Source organism: Alnus glutinosa, chromosome 3 (genome assembly GCF_958979055.1).
Source record: "Alnus glutinosa chromosome 3, dhAlnGlut1.1, whole genome shotgun sequence".
NCBI classification, from domain to species: Eukaryota; Viridiplantae; Streptophyta; class Magnoliopsida; order Fagales; family Betulaceae; genus Alnus; species Alnus glutinosa.
In genome coordinates, this window is record NC_084888.1 from 2,359,458 (window position 1) to 2,378,619 (window position 19,162).

At 35.9% G+C, this 19,162-nt stretch overlaps 2 protein-coding genes and 2 non-coding genes across 4 annotated transcripts; 3 read left to right on the forward strand and 1 right to left on the reverse strand.

The window, feature by feature from the left end:
- Positions 1 to 851: 851 nt before the first annotated feature.
- On the forward strand, positions 852 to 1,661 carry LOC133863823 (BON1-associated protein 2). Its single transcript, XM_062299933.1, has one exon. It carries the CDS (start codon positions 1,045 to 1,047, stop codon positions 1,549 to 1,551), a length of 507 nt encoding a protein of 168 aa, XP_062155917.1. The 5' UTR covers positions 852 to 1,044; the 3' UTR covers positions 1,552 to 1,661.
- A 5,598-nt stretch (positions 1,662 to 7,259) lies between these two features.
- Positions 7,260 to 7,347, forward strand: LOC133865132 (small nucleolar RNA snoR114). Its single transcript, XR_009899657.1, has one exon. It is a non-coding gene; the product is annotated as a small nucleolar RNA snoR114 (small nucleolar RNA).
- An 888-nt stretch (positions 7,348 to 8,235) lies between these two features.
- On the forward strand, positions 8,236 to 8,323 carry LOC133865133 (small nucleolar RNA snoR114). Its single transcript, XR_009899658.1, has one exon. It is a non-coding gene; the product is annotated as a small nucleolar RNA snoR114 (small nucleolar RNA).
- Positions 8,324 to 10,485: 2,162 nt separating this feature from the next.
- On the reverse strand, positions 10,486 to 15,763 carry LOC133863812 (E3 ubiquitin-protein ligase At4g11680). The gene is made up of 5 exons (XM_062299918.1): positions 15,027 to 15,763; positions 13,551 to 13,670; positions 13,325 to 13,457; positions 11,355 to 11,519; positions 10,486 to 11,079 (listed from the first exon to the last, which is right to left on the reverse strand). Exons 1-5 carry the CDS (start codon positions 15,602 to 15,604, stop codon positions 10,903 to 10,905), a joined length of 1,173 nt encoding a protein of 390 aa, XP_062155902.1. The 5' UTR covers positions 15,605 to 15,763; the 3' UTR covers positions 10,486 to 10,902.
- Positions 15,764 to 19,162: the final 3,399 nt, after the last annotated feature.

Here is a 19,162-nt window from a genome sequence, read left to right on the forward strand (position 1 = left end):
TAATTAAAAACTTGATCTTTGCTTTATATATTCTTTCGTTTCCTTTGGAGACCAAGCAGAGGATTGAATTTTTTATTTTTATTTTTTATAATTATGTGCATTTGTGACTGACTGATATTATTTTCTTTTTATTTTTTTCACATGAAAAAGTCGATAATGTATATTTTTATATGTGCTCTGAGTTATATTACAATTTTTAGATATGGATAGTAATATATACATAAAACCATGTTTTTTTATAAGAACTAGAAAAATTTGTCATAAATTTAATTATTTGAAAATAAAATATTGAAATTTTATTTTAGAATTATATCCACATCCATAAACATCTTAGTTTCATCCCTACAAGTAATTAGTAGTTATTATATGAATAGGATATGATTATTTGATCGAAAAAAAAGTATTAAAAACGCAAACAAGAGTGAATCAATCCACAACCAAAACGTGCCATCACAATAAATATGATTAGGAAATTATTGAAAAAGTTTGGTGGCCCGGGATTAGGTAGAAGTTTACTAATTCCCGTTCCTCAATGAAATTGTCGTAAGAATTAAGTAGATAATTTACTATTTTATTCCAATATATGGAAAACGGCACCCGCGCGCCCGGGGAATTGGAATTCCACTCTCCCCCGGTATGAGTTGAAAATTCTACAGCGTGCCCCAAACACGCCAGAATTGAATTCCATGCCCCCACCGAAAAAGTCTAGGAAAAGCACAAGTCAACTCCCATAAGAACTTCCTTCTCCGTCGGACTTCCCTTCCGCGTTAGTGCAAACGGCAGAACAGAAACCACGTACGTGTTTCTGTCTCCCTTCTCTCAAGCTTCCTTTCCTAGCATAAATTCACTCCTATATAAAATTCATTCCGATCTCAGTTTCCTCCAAACCTTTGGACTCCTATAAAATTCATTCCGATCTCAGTTTCCGATCCTCCAAACCTTTGGAATCGCAAAACCCAGGAACACGTACAAGATTCTAATCTTCATACGCACGTACGCCTACAAGAACACGCATTCGCGATTGGCAGCTGTTGTACGTTCGACATGGAAAGCACGTCACGCACCCTTGAAGTCACGGTGATATCCGGGGAAAATCTACGAACCGACAGGAAACCGGTCAAGAAGAATGCCTTCGTTGTGATCCGAACAGACTCCAACAGCGTTTGCACGACAAAGATGGACGCGGACGGCGGGAGCTATCCTTCGTGGAATGAAAAACTCGCGTTGGACGTGCCAATGCATGCACGGTTTATCACGGTGGAGGTACAATGCAAGACCTCTATGGGGAACAAAACTGTTGGGGTGGCAAGAGTTCCGGTCTCGGATTTTATCGGCGAGTATGTTCCTCAGAGTTATTTGCACTTTTTGAGTTACAGACTGAGAGATTATAAGGGCGAGAAGAACGGGATTATCAACATTTCAGTAAGAGCTAAGGTCCCGGAATACGCATCCTGTTCGGGAACAGGGATGGGAGTGCCACTGGGGGGGAATAATTTTGCTGGGGTTGTCACTGGGATTCCAGTTTGGTGTACCAATCCGGGAAAATTTTAAAGGATTTCTTACCAAAATGGAAGAAAACTGACAGGAATTTCAATATATTCAATCTATATATAAAATTGTCATATGTGATTTGAACACTTACAATCACGTATTCCTTATAATCCTATGTCTTTTGTTGTTTGTGTTATAACCAAGTTTTAAGGAGAATATGTTTGAAAATTGAAAATAAATAATATCATGATCAAAGATTCAAAAGGCTGTTTCCGGCAGCCGGAGCCAAATTTTTTCTCCAATGGAAACAATCACTACAGCTTATTAATTTATAATGCGTTTGGAATTGCGATTTTGTAAATAAAAAATGAAACTAAATTGCAGAAAATAAAATAGATTGTTTAGAATTGTGTTTTTAAAAATTTACAATTTGAAAACATAGAAAAATCTATATTTTCAAATTGTGGGCAATTGTGTGCTTTTTTGAAAATGTATAATTTTCAAGATTAAAATGCGATTTTAATAGTCAAATTGTAACGTTGTCAAACACTTAACTGTATTTTCAAATCGTACATTTTGAATGTATTATTTTTAAATTGTAAATCCAAACAGATCTTATAATATATATCAATGAATTACGCGACGTTGTTAAAGATTTTAAATATATAATATTGGCTGGCAATATTATGAGATTCTGTATTGAATTGTACGTAGGAACTAAATCCCTCCCAAGTCATTAATTTCGACATGTCGTCGCTATCATAATAATATACCAAACCTGAAACTTACAATATAATATCCATAGTCGGTGCCACCTTCCAACCATGTGGTGCAGGCTGCAGCCACGGCCCACGGAGCAGGTGGTTCCAAATTAAAGCCTGTTAGGTAGCAGACAATGCAGACAAAATGGTGAGCTTTTGCTTGTGGTAGTTAGGCAGGTGGCATCTTGCCACATGCAAGAGGTTGCTTGCATAAGTTTCACTTTTCATATTTAATTATGGGGAAACTTCACAAAAGGGTACTCAATTATAGCGATTTTTCACTTAAGGGTATTAATGTAGCAAAACGTTCAATCGAGTGTAAAAATTTATCAAAACCGTTCAATGTAGGGTATTCCGTCACCCTCCGTTCTAAATCGATGACGGAAATGAAGTCACTTGACTTCCACGTGATTTTTAATGGCGTTTTTCCTGTTATGCCACTTAAGTGGAGTCACGTGACTTCCACCGTCGACTTCTTCTCCTCCTCCGATGACTCTGACGACACAGACTCGCCGCTGGACTTTGCAACCATCTTCGCCTCCCAACGCTTTCTTCTCCTCCCCCGGCCGCTCCAACTCCATTTTCGAGTCCCCGAACACTAAGCAAGAAGATCCTGACAACACATTAGTCATCACCGGAAGCGTCAAAGTGCCCAAGTACTCACTGGATCCTTACATTGATTTCCAGCGCTCAATGCAAGAAATGGTTGAAGCAAGAAATCCAATGGACGTGACAAGTGAATGGGAGTATCTGAATGAGCTTCTCTTATGTTATCTAACCTTAAATCCCAAACACACCCACAAGTATATCATTCGCGCTTTCTCCGACCTTGTCATCTGCATTTTGTCGGCGTCCCCATCGTCATCGGGAGCCCAACTAAAAATTAATGTGTTAATCTTTTCTTTTTTCTTCTTGGGCGCTCCTTGGCTGATTTTCAATGGAAAAAATAAAGGTGCCTCAGCAGACAAAAGAAAGAAAAGGACGATGATAAAGACGTAAAGTGGTGACAAAGCAAAGTTTGTTCATTGTCCTCGTTTTTGTTGTGGTCCTGCAACATTTTGGTGGCAACATGCATGCATGTTGGGTTGTTTTTGCACACATAATCATCAACTCACTGAATGTGGGAGAAGACCATAATTTTAGTAGATATAGCTTCAATTAGGGAGTTCTTATACTTTACAGTCACTGATAGGCCATGTTCTACAGGAAAGCTCAATCTTAAGTTCGTGGCATGACTATGGTTATCCTCCTCTGTTTTAGGCTCGATAAACAGAGCATAACAGAGCCACATCTCATGCCTTGAGAAATCAAATTTATTAATAAGACCAAAATTTATAATGGGCAGGGGCACTATGAGCAAGCTATCCGAAAAAACTGGTTCTTTTTTTTCGATTTCGCAGCCATGGATTTTTTAGTTTTCGCCATCAGTTACTGGTCGAGCCACTGGAATGGACTGAATAATGGAAGAAACTTTGAAGATGATCGATTTTGCAAAAAAATAAAATGATAATTTTGAAATTTCTAAACATTGTAAGGATTTGAAACAAATATCAAAACTAGTAGAAAATTCTTAACGTGATTATGCGGTTTAGAGCTACAGCTACAGCCACATCAATCAATCCAAACGTACTCACGCTCCTTTGTTAACATTTCTGAACAAAGCTATACGCCATCATTTTTTTTTGCTTCTCAAAACGTACTCATGCTCCTTTGTTACTCTTGAAGGCAAACAGTTCATCCATCTCAACAGCTCATGAATATATAATTGGACCATAAATTAGCCAATCTGAATCAAATAATTACGAAAGTTTCCATATTGTATAGTTTGAAATAAAACAAGAATGACCCAGTATTCAGTTTGACAAAACAACATAATAAAGATGCACAAACCCTGAATCAATCAAAATATAAAGCATCCTTCATTTAAAATTTGAACCAAACTATTCAGCAACTTAATTATTAGCTGTATTGAATGGTGTATGTGAGAAGTCTCACTTGTTAGTTGATTGAAGAAAAGGTTGTCGAGGACAACAACCAATAATGTTAGCCAAAATGGGAAAATCCAATCCTCAGAGGTCAGGAAACTCATAGGGATTGAAGCAGGCATCACCCTTCCGTGTAGAGGTATAGTACTACTTGTCTTTTGACCCACAGGTTCAAAACCCAACCACAACCACAGTACAGAAAATCTAATAATGTCTGGCTTGCCCAACCAAATATTTAATTGCCATTTTCACGTGGTTTTGTTGTTTTTCGATCTATGAGCTCTCTCTCTCTCTCTCTCTCTCTCTCTCACACAGAGACAGCGCGTTACGCCATGAACAGAGACATGAGAGATTGACAGGCACTAGAGTTTAAAGGAGAGTACAGACAAGCGATTCTGGGCATCATACGCTAGCTGCCTACCTCCAAAGGAGGAGATTCAGTATGATCTTCTGCTTTCCGTCCACGTTCGTATTGAGGACACGCAGTATGTGCTGGAACTCCTCATTCGCCACCAGAGACATTTTGGACTTGCAGAGACGGAGCCTACGAAAGAGAGGATTCGGAGGCAGAAAGCGCAGCAGTGCGGGAGGTCTGAGGTTGAAGACAAAGCTTCTGATCCTTGGCAGTTGATGCTGTTAATACGGTGTCATCTGGGAGTTTTGTCCTTTATGTGTATTTGAGCATTTTCTTAAGGGGCATAATAGGAAAAACGCCATTAAAAATCACGTGGAAGTCACATGACTCCACTTCCGTCATCGATTTAGAACGGAGGGTGACGGAATACCCTACATTGAACGGTTTTGATAAATTCATATACTCGATTGAACGTTTTGCTACATTAGTACCCTTAAGTGAAAAAGCGCTATAGTTGAGTACCCTTTTGTGAAGTTTTCCCTTTAATTATTGTTAAAGTATATTTAACAAAGTGTTTTTTTACTTATCAAAAAATTTATTGTTAAAGTATTAATTAAATGTTTAAAATTATCTCTTGTTATTTGTTTAAGCTTTTAAGATAAATGATGATTTAAAATGAATGAAATCACTCCTTAAATTATGCTATATTATCAAATCACTCCCTCCATACATTTGTCATTAGGGTTTTTAATTAAAATTGTGGCAAGTACCTATAAGACCATGTTAGACCCAATAAAATAGTTCAACGTGTACATAAGTGTTACCTCGGCTTGACACATGGCATAAATACTTCAAAAAATTAAGAAAAAAAAAAAAAAAAAAAAAAAAAAAAAAAAGAAAGAGGAAGGAGAGGGGTGGATGGCCATCCCACCACCCCACAAAAGGTATGAGTGGGTCATGACCCATGCCAACCTCTGTTAGTGGGCATGGATCTTACTGGCGAAGGGGGTGATCGATGGGACGGCAGCATGGGCACCCCAACAATGGAGTGGCAACCCCCTTCCTTGCGCGGGGGGGGGTTAGCGCACTTTTTTGTTTTTTTGTTTTTTTTTAGATTTTAATTTTGTTAATAAAATAAAAAAGATTATTTTTTAATTAAGGCTTCAAAATTGCTAGCATAATGTCACATCAATAATTTTTAATAATTTTGGACAAAATGAATGAAGTGTAAAGTAAAATTCAAAAAATTTAAAGAGTAAACATTTGGGTTTAATAGAACACCCGAACACCCTTATTGTACAGTATTTCAACCGTGCTTGTATTGATCGATATTAATTTATGGCTTTTACACTATATTAGGTTAACTACAACTCTACCTCTTTACATTGAAGCATATCTATATCTTATACATTTGAATCTATATCTTTATCTCTCTATCTTTGCATGTTGTTATATTGAAGTCTAACTCTATTATAACTCCATCTTATCTCTCTATCACTAGAGTACTGTATAGGATGATTATCCCTATACTCATGTATAGAATGTGAGTCTTTAGATGATAAGTCATGTGCATTAATAGGGTTTAAAAACTCATAAAGTTATTTGAAATGACGCGATTACTCAATGAGTGCATTTATATTTACCCGTTATCTTATTGAGTACAGGGTGGTCTTATGCCTATATGCCACAATTTTAGTTAAAAATCCTAACAAAGGTAGAAAGGGAGCGATTTGATAATAAAGCGTATCTTAATGAGAGATTTGATCAATTTTAAACCCTCGAGAGTGATTTTATAAAATGTTAAACCCCAAAAACTTCTAAAAGATGTTTCCATTGAATTTATGAATTCATTATGTTAATAGATATATTTAGAGGATTTGTAAAAATGATCAAGTGAATTGGTTACCAATGAATTGAGAAATATAAGGATTTAAATGTTTGGTAAAATTGGAAAATAATATGTATTTTATTTTTTGAGGTTTTGATAATGTATAATATTTGTGTTTAGGAGCAAATAAGAACAATTGAGGCGTGGTGAAATTCTTTGTTATTGGTGCATTGACGCGGGGTAAGTATAATTTATTAGTCAAATTTTCTTTTCTTTTTATTTAATTTCTTGATGGCAAAAAAAGATTTTCAGCATGAATTTCAATGGAAAAGCCTATGGCAATTGGCACCCATGGAAAAGGTCTGATTATTAGGATCATACTTTTCATGCATGTACTTGGAGTTCGATCAATTTATTTATTTATTTATTTATTTTTTTCTATAGACTACAAATGGGACGGGAAAGGAACAAAATTTACAAAAATAAACATAAAAAAAAGGTTGGACGATCCAATAATAAGCACCTAAATAACCTACTCAAATCAAGTAAACATAAATTAAGTAGAAAAGAAGAAGTAGTCAGTCAGTTGGAATTCCATCAATTATCATTGAAGTTTGATACACAACACGAAACCCATTAGTTAATCTTTGCATAATGCTTGTATCAAAGATTTGTTGGAAAAGAAAAAAAGGTACAAGTAATAAGATGAATGCATAAATTTAATGTTTAAAGGAGTTTTCAAAAGAGTATATTAAAAAGATAAGCTAGGTGTTAACAAAAGGTACTGGTAGTCTAGTGGTTGAACTGTATCCTTCCACGGTGCAGAACCCGGGTTCGAAGAGCAGTGACGATTTCTGCACTACGGTTGATGGTTGGGTCCATCACAATTGTCTGATCAATTTGACGAAAATACGTGCATCTGAGCTCTTTCTTTTTGCGTTTCTTTGGGCTATTGTTATTAATGGCGGTCTTAATTAATTAGGTGTTGTATTTATTTTTGGAAGCTTTTCTTTTTCTTTTTCTTTTTTTTTATGTAATTTTTTAATTTTAGGGAAACTACGCACTCTTCTCAAATCTCAATCTATAACTCAATTTGCAATATTTTTCCAATCTTTCAATTTGGTAAATAAAAACATAAGCCAAAAAAAAAAAAAAAAAAAAACCCAAAATAATTTTTCGCTTTTTTATTTTTTATTTTTAATAGTATTTTTTTTTTTTTTTTTTTTTTTATCTTTTTGAAGGATTTTAGTGGAGGCAAAAAGAAGATATTACAACCTCAACGGTAGACCGGTATGGTACATGAAATTAACCTAATAACTCATAACAACAACTAAAAGGAGGGTTGAATTATGTCTTGTATTGGAGTCACATAGGTTCCCACCCCATGTGCGTGTGTTGTGTAAAATATGTTGTGCAATGATCAATTTTTTATTTTTAGACAAAAAGTGTAGGTTTGTAGGAAAAAATGGTTTTTTTTGAAAAAATCATTTTGTTCTTCGGGAAATAGCTATTTTAAGGCATAATGTGCAACAAAACAAATAAATTATTATTCCATATGAATAACTATTTTATTACAAAAATCTATTCCGCATATTAATATGCCCTTTAATGTTTGCATCACAGATTTATTGGAAAAGAAAAAACAAAAAAAAGACGTACAAGTAATAAGATGAATGCAAAATTCTGTAGGCAGATTTTAATGTTTAAAGGAGTTTTAAAGGGGTTATTAGCAACAGATAAGCGTGAACTTCACAAAAGGTACTAGTTGTCTAGTGGTAGATTAGTATCCTTCCACGGGACATACCCGAGTTCGAAGGGCGGTGATGATTTTCTGCGCTTCTGTGATGGTTGGGTCCATCACCATCGTCTGATCTTACAGATTGAAAAACGCGATTCTGAGCTACTATTTTTTATTTATTATCTAATTAGGTGTTTATGTAACTTTTTTAATTTTAGGAAAACTGCTACATTTTCTTTTCAATCTATTATTCAATTTGTAATATTTTCCTAACTTTTAATTTATTTATTTTTCCTACTCAATGCGGGGGGAAATGGAAAAATTGCAAGAAAATAAAAAACAAGCGCGACCGAGGCATCCTTAGAATAATTGAGAATAAGTCAAATAAATGACCTGACTTGTTAAAGAAACTGAGCCTGCCAAACAAGGCGGTTAAAGTAGGCAAAGTTTTGTAAACGGAACAAATTGCGGACCAGCAAGAGACGAGAAAAGACATAATAGTGTCAAGACCCTTCAATTCTATTCGGATCCCAATGTAGGAGACGCAAACCAATCTACTATTTAGGTTGCAATATCCCCTTTTGCCCTCCAAAAAGATAAAAATGCCCATAAAAAAATAAAAAAATAAAATAAAAAAGACAACAAAAAATAGTTAGTTTTTTTCTTGATTATTTGTCTTTTTTTTTTTTTTTTTTGGGGGGGGGGGGGGGGGATTTTTAGGGTTATTTTTATTAATCTTTTTGAGGGATTTTAGGGGTGTTCTTGTCTTTTAAGGGGAGGCAAAATTACGACATCGTTTAGACCAACAACAAAAGCGCATATAATTGTGGTTCCTAACCTTCTCTCTTGCCCCTTTTTCGTCTTTCTTTTTCACAGAAAAGAAAATTTTGTGTATAAACATTTTAAGAAAGAAAAAAGAAAAGATGGGTCTCAAGGGTTTCGTCGAAGGCAAGCATTGCTTCCATTGTTGCAGGCTGTTCCACTCACTCTCTGGATTTCATCAAAGTCTGCATGCAACTCCAAGGCGAGAAAGTCCAAGCGCCCACCCCACAACCCCTCCACAATCCCCGCCAAGCTTTTGCCACTGTAGGGACTACCACCACCATCCTCCACGTCCCGCCCCCATCGCTTCGTCTGGGGGACCCATCTTCGTCGGCGCGCGTATCGTCCAAACCGATGGCGTAGCCGCATTGTTCTCTGGCATCTCCGCCACCATGCTTCACTAGACACTATCCACCATGACGACAAGCTACTGTGAAGAAACGAAGGGAGAAGAAGACTATGGAGAGAGTTATTTCAGACTCTAAGAAAAATAAAGAAAACGAAAGACCCATTTATCAGAGAGAGAGAGAGAGCATTTGCACGCAAATTAACAAACATAGCAGGCATAGTATATGCGCTTTTACTGTTAGGGTTCGTTTGGGTTTGCGATTTCAAAAAATGCGATTTAAAATAACGATTTTAAAATGTGCGATTTGAAAAAAGTGATTTTTAAAAACGCAGTTAAGCGTTTGGCAAAATCGCAGTTTAGCCTTTAAAATCGCGAATTTACCTTTAAAATTCTACGTTTTCAAAAAAGCACCATCTTATCTGCGATTTGAAAAAGCAGATTTTCTACGTTTTCAAATTGCAATTTTTAAAAACGTAGTTCCCAAACGATTTATGTTCTGCGATTTGGTTTAAAATCGCACTTATTGTCTATGAAATCGCAATCCCAAACGCACCCTTAGTCTAAAACTATGTTGATTTAGACTAACATCTATGCGGTAGACCTACTACATAGAAGTCGGATCCAATGGTAGATTGGTATAGTGCAGCACCCAATTGAAAGATTAAGGAGACATTGCAAAAGGGTAATTTACTTAGTGGAATAAATGTAGTTTCTCCTTAATTTTACTAAAAAACCCTACCTCTCCTGTATATCATGATTTTTTTTTTTTTTTTATTTTTTAATGCTTTTTGACAAGCAACAAACCTTGTTCCAGTGTCTTGAAATAAATGATCGTTTGTATCTCATACTCTTGTTCCAATTCAAATGTCTCTCTTTTTTCTTTTCTTTTTTTTCAAATCTCTTGAAACAAATGATAGTTTCTTCCTCTGTTCCGCAAGAATAGTTCCCTTACAGAAAGCACAAATTTTATTTTGAATACAGAAAATCATTTCAAGACATAGCAAAAAGAAAATATGAATTATTTTTATGAGACAAAAAGTAATACAAACCACGATACCTCTAACATAAATTAAGAATTATCTTAAAAGATAAATATATTTTGATCTTTTTCATTAATACTCATACAATTATAAAAACAAAACAGATAACTCAGAGGTAACTACAAACAAAAGGGCTTTGCTTCTCTCTTTTTCCAGCATTATAAGATTAAGTTCCATAATATTTAACATGAGAAATCAAAAAGAACTACTAATTTTACAATTATCGTGGAAACATACTAGAGTACTCTTTATGCATGATTTATAAAGCCCATATACATTAAATACATTAAAGAAGAGGATTAGGAAACAACAAGAAAAACATGATAAAACTTTGAATAGGACTCCTACAACATAGTTAGAAGGAAATTTCTATCCCTCTAAATATACATCTTACCATCAGAACTCCCCCCTGAAAGTCACTCAGAGCAAAGCATGGAAGGTCCAGGTTGCTGACAGCATGCCAAGTGAGCATGAGATACACAGATGCTAGAAAAGAGGCTCTAATCAGGTCTTGGTTGAGAAACTTTTATTTTCTATACCTCTTCAATACCACTTTGGTCCACAGACTTCAAAATGTTGAATTTGCAGAGAGGGCATGTCGCATTGATGTGTAACCACTTGTCTATGCAGGTGCAGTGGAAATGGTGATTGCAAGGAAGTTCACGCAGTTCAGTTCCATCATCATAGGCAGAAAGGCAAATGCAACATTCCTATGATTTACAAAAAAATGTAGCGTCAAAAGTGAAATTTCACAATGGGATTCTCCTATGTAATTAGACATCATCTGGAAACGCCTAGTTTGCATAGGTGGTGCTCATTTTGCACTTGGAGCAGCTATGGTGCTTGAACCACCAAACTTTCGGTCCAACGCATGGATTATACAAGTCCAACCCTATTTTTTTTTACAGATGTCAAGCTATTCTCAAGGATGACATCCAAGAAATATTCAAAATATTTGTCATATATAACACAAATTGGAACTTACAGCATCCTCTTGGGACAGAACACGTTCTGTGGGAGTATCCGTGTCGCATTCAGTCATCATTCCTCCAAAAGATTCTTGAGTCTCCCCATCAACTTTCTCAACATCACCTATCTTCCGGAATTTGTACTTTGGTAATCGATCAATCTCTTCCTCTGTTGCTCCTTCCTTTTCACATGGAAAGATGAAATGAGTTCACCTATGAAATGTCACAATGCATGGAGTGGAGAATCAAACACAAGTGTCGCCTGATTGTGTCCCAGGCATCATTATCCTTTAATTTAGAATATACTTTATTTTTAAGATTCTACAGCACTGGAATGCTGAATTGTGCAATGATATCTAAATGGATTGTCCAGAAACTGCCTTCCAAAAGAAGAGGTTCAACAAAACACTAAGTTCACTTTGCAACCTACAAGATTCTATATGGGACTACGAAGATTCTTGACAAAAACACTTCTATTTTAACCACATAAACATTTTTGGATTCGGTACAGTGCTTTCATCAGACCCATCATGCATTAAAAGAAAAAAACCAGAAAAGGGCAGGTGTGAAACTAACACTTTGATCATCTAACTTTTTGGCTGATTTCAACTTTCACTCCTAAATTCAATTGGGTGGTTTGTGTGCTTATAAAATCATGCCAATGTTAGTTTGCAGTCAACTAGAGCACGGAAAAAGCTGATGTGGCTCATGGATTGTCTAAGTCATCAGTTTTGCTGACATGGAAACTTGTGTCATAATTTAACTGACATAGCAATGAAGGGCATGCATCTCATCAGATGTGGCACCTCAACCACATGCCTGAGCTGTCTACTCTTCTTCCTTCCTCTGTTCTAACCAAGGTAGAACCCTAGATTTAAATAAATATCATTTTTAAATTAATCTACGAAAATCAGTCCACACACGACATAAATCAACTAAAAATGACCAATGATTACTTAGACAATTTCTGTGAGCCATGTTAACAACTTCTTTGCTCCAATTGACAGAATGACATTGACATGGTTTAATAAGAAAAGGACTAAATTGACAAAATTGAATGTTCATGAAAAAATTGAAATCAACTAGAAAGTTGGACCAAAGTAAAAGTTTAACCAAAAAAGTTTGGAGAAGGTGTTACTCTTTCTACAGATAATATTATGTGAACCACGAAATAGAATGAGTGGGAGGGGGTGTGGTCTCTTACATTTGTGGAGAATTTGTTTTAAGTTCTAGCAGAAACAGAATAAATTAAAATAAGATAAAATTGTCACCAGAATGTCGTAACGAATATCTTCTCAAATAAAGGATGTCAGGTAAAGCTCTACCTGTATGAAAAGTTTCTAGCATGAACCCCAAAGGGTTGGCTCAAGTGGTGAAGGGCATTAGTCTTTGTAATAGTTCCATGAGATCTAAGGTTCGAATCTCTTTGGGTGCAAACAATTCCTTAAGGCCAGCCTGCCGGCGAAGCCGGAGTATACCCGATCCGTGTGAAAGGGGCGCTTTACACGAATCTGAGGTTTATTTGACAGGGAAGAATACACAAAGTTACCCTGCCTTGGAAGGGTTCCTCGTCATAAAAAAAAAAAAAAAAAAAAAAGTTTCTTGCATGAAACAAGAAACTATAAGTATGCTTTATTTTAATTTCAGCTCATCAAATGAATAGAGCAGAAGTTTCTGCACTTCACAGTTTGAAGTTTAAGACTTTAAGATCTAATTTTAAAGTCATAGTAGAAATAGTTTAAAATACGAGCATCATGCTTACTATAGAATTTATTCAACCTGACAACATTTGACAATTTGCCTCATCAAAGCTTTAAGCACATGAGAATTTGCTTTTTACCACTAAAAACAGACATAATTAGATAATCATGTTGACCATGTGAACTCTAGCCTATGTCCACCAAAATAGCTACAAATTGCATATTCAGCAGAAGATAAATACGCCAAATTGCTTATATATATATATAAAAGATTCATCCTTATCTACCTGATCTGTCACAACATATAAGATTGTGATTATGCATGGTAAACAGCAGCAGACAGCAATACCAACGAGACATGCAACGGCAAGGCAGATCACAACGAAAACGACATCGAAAGCTAGAAATGTAATACAAAGCCTGCAAAATAGGCCCATCCATAAGCAATAAAAAGAGAAGCAGAGAAGTGTTTGAAGAAGAAACTGAAATCGAAGAAAAATTGTTTGAATGTACCAGTAAAGCTGAGGTGAATCACGTGTCAAAGTTTGACCACCAGCAGTCACCCAGTAGAATCCAACAATCCACCAGATAAACGAAAACATTGTATTTGCAGACTCGAGATGCTTCATGACACTGCCACAGTATCAATGTTATCCATACACATTTCTATTAGAGATAGTGCAGACATCAAATCCTGCTCACTGACATATCTAACTCAAAAGTCATACAAAAATTAAACAACTACAAAGAGCATATAGATCAACAAGTAAATAGAATCAACCACGTTCTCCCATACAACCCCATTTTCTCTCCAGGCCTCACATCCTCTCGTTTATATTTGCTACAGGCTTGAAGCCACCAATTAGAAAAGGGCTTTGTTTGGTTTATTCAATTTTTCGTATAGACTTAAAGTTTCGACTACTATCCTCTACAGAAGATCTCAGCATCGATCCATTATTATTTCCTTTTCCTCGTTTTTCTTTTTTGGCATAGGAAAAGTTGCAGTCAGATTCTTTCCCGTGGATAAGTAGCCATGAGTTACATATATTGCACAGAAACAAAGAATGGCATTTTCACCTACTTCATTAACAAAGCATCCAAATCTAAGAGGTTATTGTGGCTAGTATTTTGTGGGAGGTTAGGTCTCGAATCTTGGCCAAAGGAAGGTTTCAAAATCTGTCCAACCACATTCCTCTTGTACATAGGTGGAATTTACATATGCTGCTGCCTTCAAGTGGGGCTGGAACCGGTTAGTTGCTGTCAATTGAGGCTGGGCTGCTGACTTTGGTGATACAGATCTGATCTGATAAAGGGGGAGGTTCGGGCTCGTATAATGGCTAAAGGCCCTTATAAAAGTCTTCCATGAATGTGCAGCTTGAGGCTTTGTGGAATGTACACAAGATCTTCTTTTAGTCTGATAGTTGCTGTTTGTTTGTGTTTTTGGTTCATTGGGTTGTAAGGTGATTTACAGAGGTTGTCTCTGTTTTTGGTTTGTTTGCAGGGCTTTTGAGTTTTATTGTATTGCCCTTTGTAATTCTGATGTGTAACTTTTGGTTGTTTGGGCTATAAAAGTTTTTCATTCATCAAAAAAAAAAAAAAAGCATCCAAATCTAATCATTTTCTCAAAGATGCACAGAAGCAGCAATTAACTATTTCTCAATGCAATTACCATTAACTAATTCCCAAAACATTTTAAAGGCTGTTACCAAACTGCATTAGCGAGTTAGGCAAATTGTGAAATTAGATATACTTCCTTAAGCCAATTGAACATGCACAATGAATTTCCACCAAGTCCCACCGCAAACGATGCACCCAGTTAAACAAAATCTCTAAAAACATAAACAAACAATAATTTCCAAAGATGCTTCTGAGTTACATGCACAGTTGTATATGTCCGCAAATTAATGTTACCATTCAAATAATAATAATAATAATAAATAAAATAAAATAAAATAAACACAAGAACAAGACGACGTTAGAGAATCTAACCTGGTTTCTTCCTCAACCTGACGCTGCTCTATCCCATAATCCTCTCCATCACTCGCAGACCCAGAGTTGGAGTTCGAATCCCCACCATTTTCCCAACTCGCAATTCCCTCCGATTCTGCCAGACGCGCCTCGCGTCGCTTCCTGTACTCCATGATCACACACGACACATGGAACAAACATTGCGCCACGTACCCAGCGACCCACAGCCTCAACGGCACGACCGGCCTCTCCTTCACGCTCAGCCCCAAGACCGCGAGGCCGAGCCCCACGAAAGCCAGGTTCCACAGAACGTCCAAGGCCACCACCGGCTTCGAGTGCGCCCAGTCGCTCTGGCGCTCCTCCAGCTGCTCCGCGGCATTCTCGCGGACCCGGACCGACGGCTCGCGGAGCATCATGCGCCGCCCGCTCGCGCGCCGGAGTAGCCGCGCCGCGCCGCGTAGTTGAGGAGGCGCCGTGCGCCGGATGAGCCGGCGGCTCCGGAGGAGATTGTCGGCTATGGACTGGCCGAGCAGCGGCGAGGTATCGAGGGCCGCCTCTGACGGAGAAGAAGAAGGCGGTGGTCGGCTGGAGTTGTTCATTTCCAAGAGGTTTTTTGAGAGATTGGATGTGGATTTTGGAAACTTTTTGTTTGTTTGTTTGCTTGCGTGTTTTGGTGTTTTTGAGAGGCTATTGAAAGGGGAGATTGACGCTAATTTTGGGTTCTTCGATTCATTTGAGGCAGCGATCCGAGGGTTCAGATTTAGTCTGTCTGTCTGTCTTTTTCATTTCGTTTTTTGGATTTGAATTGACGCTGATTGGTGCATCGTGTGGAATTTTGGAAGGGTTTTGGGATGCGTCTGATTGGGGGAATAGAATATATACGGAGTCAGTCTTTGGGGACTTTTGGGGGTTTTCCAATTTTAAATCGGAAGAAATTTCCGCGTTAAAAAAAAAAAAAAAAAACTGGATTGAGATTTTTACTATAATTAGCCTAATTAGGGCGTTCGAATTTTACAGGACAGTAGTATAAGAGAGAGAAAGGTATGGTATGGGACACAATTGTCTTTACCAGGTGAGCTCGATCATCACTTTGAGTTTGTTCGGAACAGGTACATCTCGTAACATGTTTTTTTTAATGTTCTAATTTTATGAAATTGGGATAGCCTAATTATAATGGATCATCTACAGTTACTGTAGGTAGTTGAATATATGTGGCTTTTGTTGAATGTATCTTTAATTTTTTTGTTTTTAAAATAAAAATATTTACAAGTAATTCAAACACAAAATATTTCTACAAATACAAAAATAATTTTTTTCTTTTATATCATATCAAAATACATTCTCAAAACAGCCTATCAAAAGGCCCGTTTGGACTTGCAATTTTATAAGTTAAAAAATGTATTTTCATTTAAATTTCTAAAAGGAATTTTTATAAAAAAAAATAAAAAATAACGGCTTAAAAAGGTAAAATTACAAGTAAGTGGTGTGTTTTAAACATAATAAGCAATTTTTTTGAGCGGTTAACTTTATTTTTAAAAATTACATTCTCAAACTTTATTTACATAAAACAGCAAAAACCTTAAAAAGCTTCAAAAAAAAGCATGAAGAGAGCGGGGTAGTTTCGTCGTTTTTTCTGTTTGCGGAAAGTACCCGGGCCGCGAGTGGGGGGATTGGTAGTTGAGCCCTAAATGAAAACCGCGTCAATGTCATTGTGAATTTACCACTTGCTATTTATTTATTTTTGTTTATTATTTGTTGGCCGCAACTTGATAAATATTAAACGTCCAATAAGTTCAGCATTAATGACTTTTCTAATTTATTTTTTATTTTTTATTTTTTAAAAAAATAATATATATTTTCTAATTTCTTTATGTCCGCTAGAAACGATAATAATAGGTGTGGCTTAATCATGGACCTCCATTAGATGTATAAATTACACGTCATGAGATAGTTTCAATTCGTCCCTAGTAATAATAATAATAACACTTCAAATTTCCATTTCTCTATATTAAATCAAAGGAATAAAATAATTATTAGGTCAGTTCCAAGTCGATTTGATATTTTATAATGTCAACTTGAAAATAAAGTAAATATATTCCACGCGTCAATCTATGTATTTTGCATAATAGTGGAATTACATTTAGGCGTGAAATTTTGATAGAGAGAAGACGTACATGACACGACTTAATTACCTTATGAATTTTTATTTTTTTTTTATCGTTATTCTATTAACAAATATAGAATAAATGGGTCTCCTTTTAGTCTAAACAAGTTAAACAGATTAAGCAGATCGTGTCAGTTCATTTGTGGAGCCTGTTTAAATTAAAAAAATATGATATGCTTAATTAAACATAGGGATTTGATTCATACACAACACCATCACAACAACCACACAACAATCCCTCACATGAGGGTGGGTCCCAGTGTGTGGAGTCCACCTTCATGTGAGGGGTTGTTGTGTTGGTGTTGTAAATTTAACATTTTCCTTAAACATATAGTATTCGAGTTGACGGATTAAACAGTCTACCTCGAAGCCGACCACCCCGTAAGTGTGTGGATTTATCCGTTCCCAATGTATTGGGAGGAGTCAGAATAGTCGGATCGATCTCGCCGGTTTTGGGCGTACCCGTTGAGCAGCCCTCCATGAATGATGAATCCCCTGGTACGACATGGAGACGAACGTGAAGGTGTAAGGAAGATGATGACGCGTGAAGTCCGTGACACATATAATTCAAAGGAAAAGATGCCAAAAGGCTAAAGCCCAAAAGCACAAGGATAAAACAAACGTATGTACGTTCCTGGAACCACTTGCGGGTACCCACCGATTGCCTGTCGTAGTTCCCGCCCAAGATGCTTGAAAATCAACTGGTCCTAAGCCTAAATGGACTACATTCGGTAAAGGTGGGGGGCCATATTTATTATTTGAGCTCTTTGTCTTCGTCTTCGTCTTAGTCTTTTTTAAAAAAAAATAAAAAAAATCAAGTAGGAAAAGGTTATAAGCAATGACGGAGCGTGGGGGCCGGTCCCCTCAACTCTTTAAGAAGAAAAAAAAAATTAAGGTAAAAAATAAATAAATTATAAGGTATTTTTGCTTATCGACCTCTATCAATAAATTTTTTTAGCCTCTTGTCCCCTTCCATTTTATCATCTTTTTAACTAGCTTCATCTCATTTGAAATGATAGCTTCATTGTCAAATTTTATTTTAATATTTTACGGGTAGCAACGAACTTGTCTGAAAATGATACAAATTGAAAAATATATGATGTACCTTGATTATCAAAATTTTTAACTTGGCTGAATAAATAGCCAAAGACACTCACGGTCCCACAGAAGTACTGAGTCACGGCGAAAAAGAGGGAGAGTTTTATTGCGAGTTGAGATCAACTTTTCCCGGCTCACATTAGAGGCAAAACTTTGTTTTTTTTTTTTTTTTTTTTTTTGGGGGGGTTGCTAAATTATGAGTTTTGCTACATTTGCATTTTGCGAGAAGAAACTAAGAAAGAACAACGGTGAAAGCTTGAAATGAAAGTGTAAAGGAGAAGACTGAAGAGTTAGAAACTAAGAAATAACAAATACAAAAGCTTGAAATGAAAGTGTAAAGGAGAAGAGTCTCGGTTAGGAGATTGTCTAATGATGGGCTTGTTTGGCAAAGACATGTACAGAACAGAATAGAACATAGTAGTGGGTTGTTAATTTTGAAATTAGTAAAAAATGATGATGTGATATAAAATAAAAAGAATTTGTATAAAAAAGTGAAAAAGTTTTGTATTGTAGTTAATTTTTTTATTTGAATAGTAATAAAAAATTATTGATGTGATATAAAAAGTGTGAATGTTTTGATATTAATTGTTATTGGAAAATGAAAAAATAAAATAAAATAATAATGTGAATAGTGACATGCACTATTCTGTATTGTCCCTAAGCTTAACAAACAAACCCATCATTTTATGTGTGTTACAGACTTACAGTACATATGTCTTGCGTTTTAACGGTTTTGCGCTTAACGAAAATATAAAAACTGGGTTATGTTTAATTTAATTAAAATTTGACTTTATATATATATATATATATATATATATATATATATATATATATATATATATATATATATATATATATTTGGCATTTTCTCATTAAAATGTTTGACTCCGTCCCT